This window comes from Aedes aegypti, chromosome 1 (assembly GCF_002204515.2).
Source record: "Aedes aegypti strain LVP_AGWG chromosome 1, AaegL5.0 Primary Assembly, whole genome shotgun sequence".
Taxonomy (NCBI): Eukaryota; Metazoa; Arthropoda; class Insecta; order Diptera; family Culicidae; genus Aedes; species Aedes aegypti.
In genome coordinates, this window is record NC_035107.1 from 20,876,307 (window position 1) to 20,889,031 (window position 12,725).

The window sequence follows — 12,725 nt, forward strand, 5'->3', positions numbered from 1 at the left end:
ATCGGAAAGATCCTAACTACAGTTGGAATCGACATTACGGTGCCTTGAGTCAGCATTTCACCTGCTGAATCGATCTTATGAAAGACGAAACCCATTGTGCTCCGTTGATCCGAGATCTTTTAAATCGACATTAGAATGAAGTGCCTGAATTCAAGTCGACGGTGGCCCTGTAAGTTCCATGAAGAAATAAGAGTTATCTGTTACCTAAGTCTAATCGATGGTCACTCAAGCTGACGTAGAATAGGTCCACGTCGCCATTAAGCTTTAATCTGATCGACATTAAGGCCAACATTAGGTGGCTTAGGCCGATTCTAACATTGAAGTGTTTCGAAAAACTAGAATCACTTCTAGCCAGGATTTGAATCGAGATACTTCCAAACAGTGTTGTGAAAAACTCAATTTCTCACAACTCACGCTTGAGATTTTTCATGCGTGAGTTGTCAATCATGCAACTCAGCAGTCAAAAAATCATGAATGAGTTGGCTCACCTTTTTAACTCATTGTCTCGTATATCCACAGTTTACTCACACACGGCAATAATTTTTTGTTAGTCTAGTAAAATTATGTTAATCCTTTCTAACGTAAACAACAACATTCGGGTTTAACGAGTTTTTGCCGGGTTTTGCGACTGAATCATTTTTTACGGTTTGAGTTGATTGAGTTGATTTTGCGTCAAAATCTCAAGCGTGAGAGCAGATCTCTAATGAGTTTGCTCTCACGGGAGAGCGTATTGATTGAGATTTTGAGTGTGAGTCTATCAACACTGCTTCCAAAAATTTCTTACAAATGGAGAAGAATTGATTCGCTTCTAGCGAATAAATGTCAAAAATCGACAAACCGCTAGCAGAAATCTTGTTGTCTGACATGTATATGACCAACATTTTCCTACAATTATTCAAATCTATATCAGAAACTTCTAGAAATGGCTATTGTTGTGAATCAAAAGAGTATTACCACGCCTGATTCCAATTGACATTAAAGTGAATCGACATTCCAACATTAGACCATTGTCTAGATCGATATTAGAGAAATGAAGTTGACATTGATAAAGACTAATTTTTCTATGAAACGAAGATTGTCCATTATGGAAAAGTCGACATTGAAATGTCCAAATCGACATAGAAATGATCTAAGTCGACTTTATCTTGATCGTGAATGCTAGTAACGAAATTGAATCTCCAGTAATTTAGATTGATAAGGTAGCGGTGGCCTAAGATTAATTGAAATTGATCTTTTACCTTCATTCTTGCAGAGTTATTGAATGAATCCCCATAACCATAACATCACTACTAATCCATTGCTTTCAGCACCCGGTAGAAGCTTTCCATTTTAGATCCGTCCAAGTGGTCCCTCGATCCCGATCTCTTACAATCCCAAATTGTCTAACTCAGTGGTGGTTGTTGTTGTCCGGTACCCCCAAGAGTCATACCATATCTCAGTCTCGAAACTTCCACACCTTCCAACCCTCTCTTGCAGGTCTGCTGCGGATGTTACTTCTCATCGAACCTGGCATCGTCGGGGGCGTATCGTTTAAAGCCATCGGCTCGGAAGCGCTCGAAGCACTCCAACACGCTGTGGATATGCTCGACGGACAAGATCAACAGTCACGTGACGATCTTGGCGCACAACAGTGCCCAGCATCAGAGCAACGGAGGATTCGGCGAGGTGGCCCGCTTCAGTCTGAACGAGTCCATCGTGACCTGTATGGAGTACGTGAAGGAGGGCGGTCTAATCACCGGAGACGACGTCGGAGCGGACTCGATCTGGATGGGCACGAACAACCACCGGGTGCTGATCTACTCGGCCAGCTATCCGATCAACGACGAACAGCTGGTAAACCTGTCACTGCCGGGAGTTCCTAGTCAGATATTGTACTTTAATGAGCGGGTTTACGTGGGGATGACCAATGGGAGCGTGTTGGTGTTCAGTAGGACCGAGGCGGGCATTTGGAGCCTAAACAGCCCGAAGATCTTGGCGGTTCAGAGCGAACCGATCACGAGCCTGCTGGCAATCAACAGTAGCGTATACTTCGCGGCCGGCAAATACGTCCACGTGATCAACGGAAGGACGAACGAGGTGGAGAAGAACTTCCACATCAAGCACACGAACTCGGCTAACGTGAGCTCCAATGTGAATCTGTTGGCGCATTCGGGTATTGGGCTATGGATCTCGCTGAAGAACTCCAGCATCATCTGTCTGTACCACACGGAGACGTTCAAGCACCTGCAGGACATCAATATCGCGTCGAATGTGCTACGGGTGACTTCGTCGCATCAGAATCCTTCGCGGGAGTCCAACTCGTCGATTCAGGTGACGGCGTTGATGGCCGCAAAGGGAATGCTTTGGGTGGGCACGAACGTGGGTATCACGTTGACGATTCCGTTGCCAAGGCTGGAGGGAGTGCCGATCGTCAGCGGAGGGGTGAACATCTCGTACCATGCCCATCTGGGTCCGGTGACGTTCCTGTTGCCGTTGGTGACGAGATCGTATCAAAGCTTGAAGGTCGTGGAGAGTGCGCCGGAAGGAAAGGTGGAGTCGAAAGAAACGGAAGTAGCGGAGAAGGATCAGGACAAACAGAAGGAAGCCACTGCGTTGAAGGAGCAGATTTGCTCTAGTCCAGTGATTTTGAGGCGGAAGAAGCCGATATCGATGGATTCCGGAAGAATGGCGAAGACATTGCCGCGGAATCTGCGAACGAGTAGCGGAGCGTTCTCGCCGTCGATCCACTCGACATTGTCCTCGTCGTCGCAATACTCCGATCAGGGATGTGACGTGTACGGACTTTACGGGGATCTGATCTTCGTGAAGGAAGATCTGGAGAATCAGGAAGATCGTAACATCCTGGATCCGAGCTATGACTACCTGCGAAGGAGTGATCCGGACATTGCGGCGATACCGGCGAAGGTGTCTACGCTGGATCGTCGACTCCGGATGAAGGTCAGCCGGCCGCGTTCGCTGGATTTGTCGAACTGGTCGATGGAGTCGCGATCGTCCAGCGTGTACACTTCGTCCGGAAGTGATGAGAACGTGGGAGGTCGCAGCGGAGCCGGAAGTAAGAACGTGTCCCGGAACAGCTCCAGCGCTAGTCACAAGATGAACAATTCCGATCTGGATAACATCAACGAGAACGAGGTAGCTACGCACCTGAAACCATCGGCCCTGGACGCGGTTCCGACGGTGACCAAAGACTCTTTGCCAGTGGAGCTGGACAAATTTCCCACGACTCCGGTTGCGTCGACCAATACGACCAAGCGAAAGAAGCTGCAGTCGATGAATGGCGGTTCGGCGGGTAACGGAGGACCAGATGGGGCAAGTGCTGCCAGGCGGACCATTCTGACGCTGACAGGTGGCCGCGGGTACGTCAACTGGCGGCACATCTGGGAACGAACCGGTCCGCTGGATGGAGGCAAGTCAGCCAACAGTTCTCCGCAGAACCATCACCATCAACGGACCGGATCCGTCACGTCTCTGGCCGGCCTAGGACAAACGAATTCGACCGATGCCCACCTTGTCATATGGGAGAAGAAGTTGTAGAAGGAGGAGATGTGCGATTTTTTTCTTAGCTTTAAAGGAGATTACAGCTGGAGGAGACTCTTATTGGTGTGCGTGCGAGTGTACATAGTTTCGTCGAAATTTCCCGAAGGAATGTGACAAACCCAGTGAACTGAACGCTGAAAAACCCCCATCCGCCTCCGAGATGCATATGTATAGGGCCAATGTGATAAGACTTTATAAACTATTGCTCGTTGTACACAAACACAGACACATTTCGAATAATCGCATTTTCACATCTCACACTCGATAAGGCCGCTAGAACGTTAAGTAATCATCCGATTCTTCCCAATTGGAAATTCAAAACTAGAGAGAGAAAGATGTATATTTATCTATATGTTTTTTTATATGAGAGAAAAATTCTTATCGGCAGAAGAGAAGGCGAACAAAGAGATTTGTTAGCTGTATTAGTAAGTAGTAGAAACGTATCGAAGCAACAAACATGAATTCTATTGCGTTCTCAGTTTAGTTCATGTTTCTATCGAATCATTTCAGAAACTCACACAAAGCTAATTTTCTTTTAGTAGTTAAAGAAAACCAAGATGGACGCCATCGTCCATTCGTATTTATTGTTTCTCACACTCACTTTGAAGCAGTAAATCAGATAAAAACAAACCAGTAGGCCGTTGTTGTTTAACTCGAAAGATTTCACTCACACACTCTCACAGCCGCTCGGAGCAGAGCCGATAGACACAAAGATGGTAATAACAATAGAAGGGTTAATTTCGACAACGAATCCAAGCAGTTACTTTTCGTTACACGTTAGCAGCAGTCGTTCACACAAATACAAGTGTAAAAAGCCGAAATCCGAAGCTCACTCGGATAAGTTCAATCTTTTGTTTAGCTACTACTACTAGGGTAAAGGTGTTTGGGTGCGTTCTCTCGCCTCTTTAGTGGGTTTCGTTTTAGGGATAAAGTTTTGTTTAGTACAAATATGGAAGAAAGTTATCAACATTTAAGCTGGTTTTACTTAGGATCAAACTAATATTTGTACAAAGAACTTTATACATATCCTTTAGAGGGTTTGTCCCCTATCCTTCCCGCGGTGAGAGGGAGAAGATTGAATCCAAAAATAAAACAAAAGTGAATTTTGAGTTGCGAGGAACCGATTTGTAGGGAACAAGCTCTGCCACGAGGAGAAGTCTAGGAAGGTTTCGTTAGGAGAGATAATTAAGCTAATTAGTTATTATTATTGTTCTAAAGCTTCTTCAACTGTTCTAACTACTTTGTTTCATAACCTCAAAAAAAAAAGAGAATATAATGAAAACCCGAAAGCATTCTTTCATCGTTCATTTTTTCCTCTGTAAATGCTTCCTTTCATTCCTATCTCCTAGATCTGAGCCAATAGACTTTCGAGCAGCAAAACTTTCATTTAATACAAAAACAAAAAACAAATCAAACCGAACCCAAAAATCAAACAAATATCAAATATCTCGATGGTTAATAACAACACACGGAAATCAAAACCAGAAAACTGCGTAACAAAACTCAAGTATACATTATAAATAAACGGACCTAGATGTTCATTATTTGTATAAAGCAAACATAAACAGAAAAACGAAACAAAACACACAAAAAATCGATCGATTCGGTTACTTTTGCATATATCACCAGCATCCCTTCTCTTCTCTGTCTACACATCTCTCGAATGCCATTGCATGTGCGACTGCATCGTTATTGATTCACACATGAGAACGTCAATGAATTAAAGCAACACGACATCATCACGGTTTTTATGGAATTGATTCATAAAACCACTATAAAACCTCAATAAAGTCAGTTTTTTTCTTGCATGTTTCTTTTCTATAAACGAAAGCGCTGAATCTGCCCATAAATGCATAACAGTCCCTCGTGACTTTTTGTAATTTTTTAGTTAATTACGGTAAACGTCATTAAATTGCATGTACTTTCATTGTATTATAAGAAAATAATACGTTTGTTCTAGAAATGTTAAAAACAATATCGAACTTGGTCTGTCCCACGTTACTAATAAACGCATGACAGTCTCGCGACTTGTGTTATAAGGACTTGCGACAAATTGTGTTGATAAGTAAGTCAAGTAAAGGAAAATATACTTATCCACAATTTTTGCCGTAACCCAGAGTGGTCAGAAAAATCTACGACACACTTAAACGGAAGAATCGTTTGATTCAGCCAGATGAAATGCAAAGCTATTGGATTTCCTTAGATCGTCTTCCTCGTACTTGTACCGACGCCGTCTTTGAACATCCACTCGTTCCCCTCGTTCCACGCACTGCTGGTTTGCTCTCGTGAATCCAATGCCTAGAGCAACGTGTTAAGACGAATACGGGTTTTCTTCGGTATTTTAAGCCCGTAGTTCATTATACATCCACAAATGTCAATCAGTGTTGTGAAAAACTCAATTTCTCACAACTCACGCTTGAGATTTTTCATGTGTGAGTTGTCAATCATGCAACTCAGCAGTCAAAAAATCATGGATGAGTTGGCTCACCTTTTCAACTCATTGTCTCGTATTCCCACAGTTTACTCACACACGGCAATAATTTCTTGTTAGTCTGGTAAAATTATGTTAATCCTTTCTAACGTAAACAACAACATTCGGGTTTCACGAATTTTTGCCGGGTTTTGCGACTGAACCATTTGTTACGGTTTGAGTTGATTGAGTTGATTTTGCATCAAAATCTCAAGCGTGAGATTTGCGAAGCAGATCTCTAATGAGTTTGCTCTCACGGGAGAGCGTATTGATTGAGATTTTGAGTGTGAGTCTATCAACACTGGTGTCAAGCTTTACTTGGTACGATAATCGACACTTCTTGACGTTGTGTATCGCTTTCATTTTGTTGTTCTCTTGCGTTTTTGGCAAATTCGTCAACGGCTGTTTGACTACCGTCTGAGTCCATTTCATCAGTCCCCTTCACATATATAGTGTCCTCCAAGGATTTTAAATAGCTTACCCAATACTACGTCTTTGGTGGAAACTGAAATATGCCGTCGCCGCCAGCATTGCCGTCCTTATCGTCGAAGCCAGCGAACTTGTCTTCAGAGCTCGCGTCATTGTCCAACGGGACGCCATCGGCCAAATTCCTGCACTCATCCTCGGAACTATCAGAAGTACCTTAACTTTTCAAATAATCGAGAGCAGACATTTTCGCGACTTTGAATGCGAACACTAAACTGTCAAAACAACAATAATACACATGTGAAGACCGATGCATCATAGTAAGCACTGATACTGTTATGCGTTTATTCTCGTACATTCAAGAGCAAATAAACGCATATCAGTCACGCGTACTGTTGTATTCCGTTACAAGCATGGGAACTTTCGTAGCATCAAATAATACATAATGTATTTTTTTTTTTTTTTTTAAGGCACTCCGTGCTCGTGGCCACTACTGTGCCGGAATCAGGTGATCTGTAGCTTCTTTACCGATACAGATCTATTTTTAACTTATTTATATTTACATCAACTTTCACTCTCTCCTACTCTTTTACTCTCACACCGAGCAGGTAGGAGAGAGCTCTGTTCTTAGTGAGGCTAGCTGCCTGCGAAGAGGGTCAGTTTGTCTCAGTCACCTTCTGATACTGACGGAGGATGGATGTGCTCTCCAAAGTGCGGTCCTCCGTGAGGCGTCTTCTGGTAGCTGGACTGGTTTTTTTGTGGAGGGGCTGGGAATCTAACCCATGACCTTCCGCTTATGAAGTACATAATGTATAATGTATAACCGAGTACATTTATTATGTCCGCACAAGATGCGCGTCGCTGATCAACTGAACCTACACTGAAAATCTTTATCAAATCTGTTACATATTGGGAGGGGCATATCAATGGATGAATTTAAACAAAAGTGGTAATACAACATCCTCCCCTTTTTGCAAGAAAAACAAGATGTGTAAGCTACTTAATTGTTACAACAAAATCCTTAAACTTTGATGGTATCTTAGTTTGACGTTTAGGACGATCGTTCTGAAGCGTCTCACTTCGCACAGAAGCAGTTGCAGGTGTAGCACTTAACGATGGTTGAGCAACCTGTGGTCCTAGTAGCTCCGTAGGAGAAGTGTCGTTCGACGTCACTTGTGACCGCTAATGGGAATAAATTGGTGTCACAGAGGGAGTGCATTCAGGAGCTGCCACCAAAGCTGCTGATGTAGATAACATATTCATCCAGTCTGAAGGCGTTGTTAGGGGCGTAGCTGATTCCTTACGTGGTTTGACGTTTACAGCATCTCGTCGATAGTTTGAACCATCCACCTCAACAAGATACGATCGATCTCCCAGCGTATTACTCACTGTTCCTGGCGTCCACAACTTTGATGATTCTGGTCGTAGCTGGACGTAGACCGGAGAACCTATGTCTAGTACAGGTAGACGGCGAGACCGTTTGTCGTAGTTGTATTTTATCCTTTGTCGATTTTCATAGATGGCTTCAGGGACCCCTTTGACGATGCTTGGTACCAAGTTTGTTGCTGGCATCGGTATACCGCATTGTGTTCCACGGGAAAACAATCTTGAAGCCGGACTGCTGCCTATGTTGTTCGGTGTATTTCTCCAAAGCTGTAGTGCCAACCACAGATCTTGACCATCTTCCGCTGACTTCATAATAAGATGCTTCGCAATTTTAACTGCTGCCTCAGCTTTGCCGTTTGCTTGTTGGTGATATGGAGCTGAGGTGGAGTGCTTGAAATCCCATGACTTGCTGAATTTGACCATTTCTTCATTCACAAAGTTCGTTCCGTTGTCCGTTACGATCATTTGGGGCGTGCCATGGTAGGCGAAGTTCCGTTTACATGCTTGAATCACTGAAGAAGACGACAGGTTTTTGAGAATATCAATTTCAAAATAGTCGGAATAATGGTCTACGGTCACCATGAAAATTCGTTGTTTTCCTTGATACACTTGGAAGAAAACGTCCATTGAAACCAATTGGAAAGGATAAACAGGGATGGGATGGGATTTCATGGGTGGTTTCCACTGGGATGCAGCGAACTTGGCACAAGTTTGACATTCTTGGATACGATTCTTAATTTGGTCGTTCATTCCGGGCCAGAAAATGTTGGATCTAGCCAGTCTGAGAGATGCTTCAATTCCGGGATGACCGACGTGAAGCTTTTCGACCAGCTTACTTCATAGGGAACTTGGAATAACGACTCGATCCCCACGAAATACTAGACCATCTTGATAACCAATTTCACGGCGATGCTTGAAAAATGGCCTCACAAGATCTGGAACATCGCTGATTTTCTTCGGCCATCCATCCTTGGTGTAACAAACAACTGTTTGCAGCACTTTATCTTGAAAAGTTTGTTCCAGAATATCGTTAATCCGATCGTCAGAGATGTTTAAATAGCTGCCTAAATTAATGTCTTCAACTTCGCCAAATACACGGTAGATATGGAGTTTATGGAACTCCGAATCATTTTCCTTAGGAACTTCGGGGGCACGTGATATCGCATCTGCCAACACATTTTCTTTTCCAGAAACAAATTGCAGTTGAATGTTGTATCGTTGGAGATTTAGAAGCATGTGCTGGAGTCGTTTAGGAGCTTTCAATAGAGGCTTTTGCATAATAGTAACAAGCGGCTTGTGATCCGTCTTGACAACAGTTTGGGTATTCCCAATAATAAGCTGATCGGAACGCACACACGCGAACAACACTGCTAACAGCTCTTTCTCAATTTGTGCGTAGTTTTGTTCTGTGGGTGTGAGTACTCGAGATGCATATCCAATCACCCCGGAGTCTTGATACACAGCCACTCCTAATCCATGAGAGCTGGCATCACATTCGATCCAAAGAGGCTTGTTTACGTTGTAATATTGAAGGTTTTCAATATCTGCCACTAGCGATTTGGCCTTATCAAACTCTTGTTGGCATTCTGTGTTCCACAACCAAGTATCATTTTTGGACAACATTTTGCGAAGAGCGTGTAAGTTTGAACTAAGATTTGGTATGAATCGACTTAAGTAGTTTAGCATACCTATGAAGCGTTGCAAGGCTTTACGATCTGTTGGTGTCGGGTAGTTTCTTATTACTGAGATCTTGGAGTCATCTGCTTGAAGCCCCTTATCGGTCAGCAAGTGTCCAAAAAATTTTACTGACGGCTGACACAGATTAAGCTTCGAGCGATTAAGTTTTACATTATGCTGCCGAAGACGTTCAAAAAGTTGTTTAAGGCATCGGTTATGGTCATTCATTGCCTCTTCCAACGTTTCGCCTCGACCGTATATCAAAACATCACCAGCCAGACATTCAACTCCATCTAAGCCATCTAAAACCTCTCTCATTTTCATTTGAAATATTTCCGGCGCTGACGAAATACCAAATGGTAGCCGAACCCAACGATATCTCCCAAAAGGGGTCCAGAATGTTGTTAATCTACTACTGGCCTCGTCCAAAACCACTTGCCAAAATCCCTTTTTAGCATCAACTGTTGAGAAGACCTTTGCATTCGAGAGCTCAGGCAAAACTTCATCCAGGGTTAAAAATTGCAGATTCGGTCGTTTTAAGGCCTTGTTCAGGGGTACTGGATCTAGACAGATTCTGAACGACTCACCTGATGCTGTTTTGTTGACTAGAAGGATGTTGCTCACCCATGTGGTGTGTTGCTGCTCTTTGACGATAATTCCGCTTTTCTCCAAATTGTCTAGCTCCACCTTCAATTTATCCCGAAGTGCTATCGGGATACGCCGTGGTTGCTGAATCAGCGGCGGTACCGCTGGATCAACCTCAAGCAAAACTTCTCCTTCGATCCTTCCATACCCGTTAAAAACATCACTGAAGTCATTCGCAATTCGGTTCGCTTCGATACGGTGAACTTTCCACACATCTGACTGACTGATTGGTTTTTCAGGTCGCACATATGATACCGTATTGCAGAATTTCACCAAGCCTAGAACATCACAAACGTTCGCTGAGAGTAGCGGCCGATGATCAACGTCGACAACTTGTAATATCAACGAGACCTTCTGTTCGTTGTGACGACACGGTAGTTTCACTTCACCAAGAACTGGAATGGGATTGCCACCAAAGCTCTGGAGTTTAAATTCAGATGGAAAGAGCTCCGGATTCCTTTTTCCAGTTAGTTTTTTCAACCAGTTATATCCAATCAGGCTAGTGTTTGCGCCCGTATCAAGTTCACACACAACATTTTCCCAGCGACCATTCACTTTCAACTGTAAATCAGCCAATACGTGTCCACCTTTCGACGAATTGTTGTAGATTTTTCCGATCTGGCGTTCTTCATTTGATTCTTCAGATTCACTGTTCACATTTGATTCGCTCTCATCACTATCGTCTGAGTGAATCGAAACCTCTTTCACTCTTCGCTTCTTAACTGCACCTTTATTTGTTGGGCACATTTTCTCAAAGTGATTTTTTGCTTTACACTTTCGACACTTCTGTCCCAATGCAGGACACAGACCTTTTTCGAAAATGTGTCGTCCTCCACAAAACTTGCAACTCTTCTTCTCAACCTTTTCTCTTCTCGGTTGTATGTAGTTCACTTCACTCTCTCGCTCGGCTCCTAGAGCCATGAATCGACGCACTGAAACTTCTTCAAGCCTGCACTCATCCACAACCTTAGCGAGAGTGACGTCACTAGAAGTAATCAACCGCTTCCTGAGATGTGGCCACTTATTGGCAGTGACCACCTTATATGTAAGGAATCTCTCCTCTAATGCTCCCAACTGACACGGTTTAGCAAGCACTCTTAACTTCGTTACAAACTCATCTATCGACTCAGACTCTTGCTTCTACAATTATATTAACTAAATATTTGAAAAATTAATAAACAAAATGTATGTAATACTGTAATCAATAGTTCATTGCACCATTTGAGTTCAAATTTGGGTGCGAAAACATCGCATTTTCAATATAATTGGAGTAAAGAAAGCATGCAGGTGTTCACGACTTCTATCGCGTTTTTCTTGGGTGCGCTGTTTCGCTAGTGTGACTGGTATGCATTTATGGGCAATGAACACGTTCTTCATCTTCTTTCTGGCGTTACGTCCCAGCTGGGACAAAGCCTGCTTCTCAGCTTAGTGTTCTTATGAGCACTTCCACAGTTATTAACTGAGAGCTTTCTATGCCAATTGACCATTTTTGCATGTGTATATCGTGTGGCAGGTACGAAGAATTTCCAACCCGAAAAGATCCTCGACCGGTGGGATTCGAACCCACGACCCTCAGCTTGGTCTTGCTGAATTGCTGCGCGTTTACCGCTACGGCTATCTGGGCCCCAGTGAACACGTTCTACTTGAGTTTATTCTACGACTGGCGTGAGGTGAGAATTGTCGGTGTCGTTAAGTTGACGTGACAATTCTCGACTCGAGTGAAGTGACTCTCCATTTGATTTACACGGCGAGTCACTTCACTCGAGTCGACAATTATCACCTCGCTATACGAGACCGACAATTCTCACCTCACGCTACTTGTAGAATAAGCCCAACTGTTTCTATTATTGCATGCTCCCATGTATACATTTATAAGGTTCTAATTACGCCTGACTAGTTAACGTACAGTTGTGTTCAGAATAATAGTAGTGAAAGCCGATTTTCATACAAACTGCTCAACTTTGGCATGCTGTAACTTTGTCAGTGAACTACAAATATACTCAATTTTATTATCACAAGATTTGAAAATTTTCACACTACCGGCTAAAAAGTTAAGCAACAGGTGAAATCGCTCATAATAATAGTAGTTAAAATAATTTAAATATCTGCTGTATTTTGAGTTTTTTTTTATTTTTCTTTATTAATCGTTTCAACCATTTCCACCCAAGCCATAAATGTATAAACAAGCCAATTTTTTTATGAAATTGTTGCTGAACAAAAATTCACGAAAGAAAAACTACTATTATTTTGAGCGATTTCACCTGGTGCTTAAATTTTTGGCAGGTAGTGTGAAATTTTTCAAATTTTGTGATAATGAAATTGAGTATATTTGTAGTTCACTGCCAAAATTTCATGTCGATTGCTCATATGGAAACAAAGTAACAGCTTGCTAAAGTTGAGCATTTTGTATGACAATCGGCTTTCACTACTATTATTCTGAACACAACTGTAGGTATAATATTAGATCATACTTAGAACTTCAGAAGACAAACATTTGATAGCTTAAAAATCATCTATTTTTAACAATTTATTTCCATTTCTCACCGATCATTTCCAAATCAATTTAAGATCCTTTATTTTTTGA

General features: G+C 42.7%; 1 protein-coding gene across 3 annotated transcripts in view; it reads left to right on the forward strand.

Annotated features, from left to right (window-relative positions):
* The window catches only part of LOC5576541 (rho guanine nucleotide exchange factor 10), a 426,336-nt gene extending 421,305 nt beyond the window's left edge, over nucleotides 1-5,031 (forward strand). For all 3 annotated transcript variants that reach the window (XM_021839087.1, XM_021839088.1, XM_021839089.1), the window contains one exon: nucleotides 1,477-5,031. In XM_021839087.1, the coding sequence (XP_021694779.1) occupies nucleotides 1,477-3,534 (2,058 nt within the window). In that variant the 3' untranslated portion in view covers nucleotides 3,535-5,031. The remainder of the gene's footprint in view (nucleotides 1-1,476) is intronic.
* The last annotated feature ends 7,694 nt before the right edge of the window (nucleotides 5,032-12,725 follow it).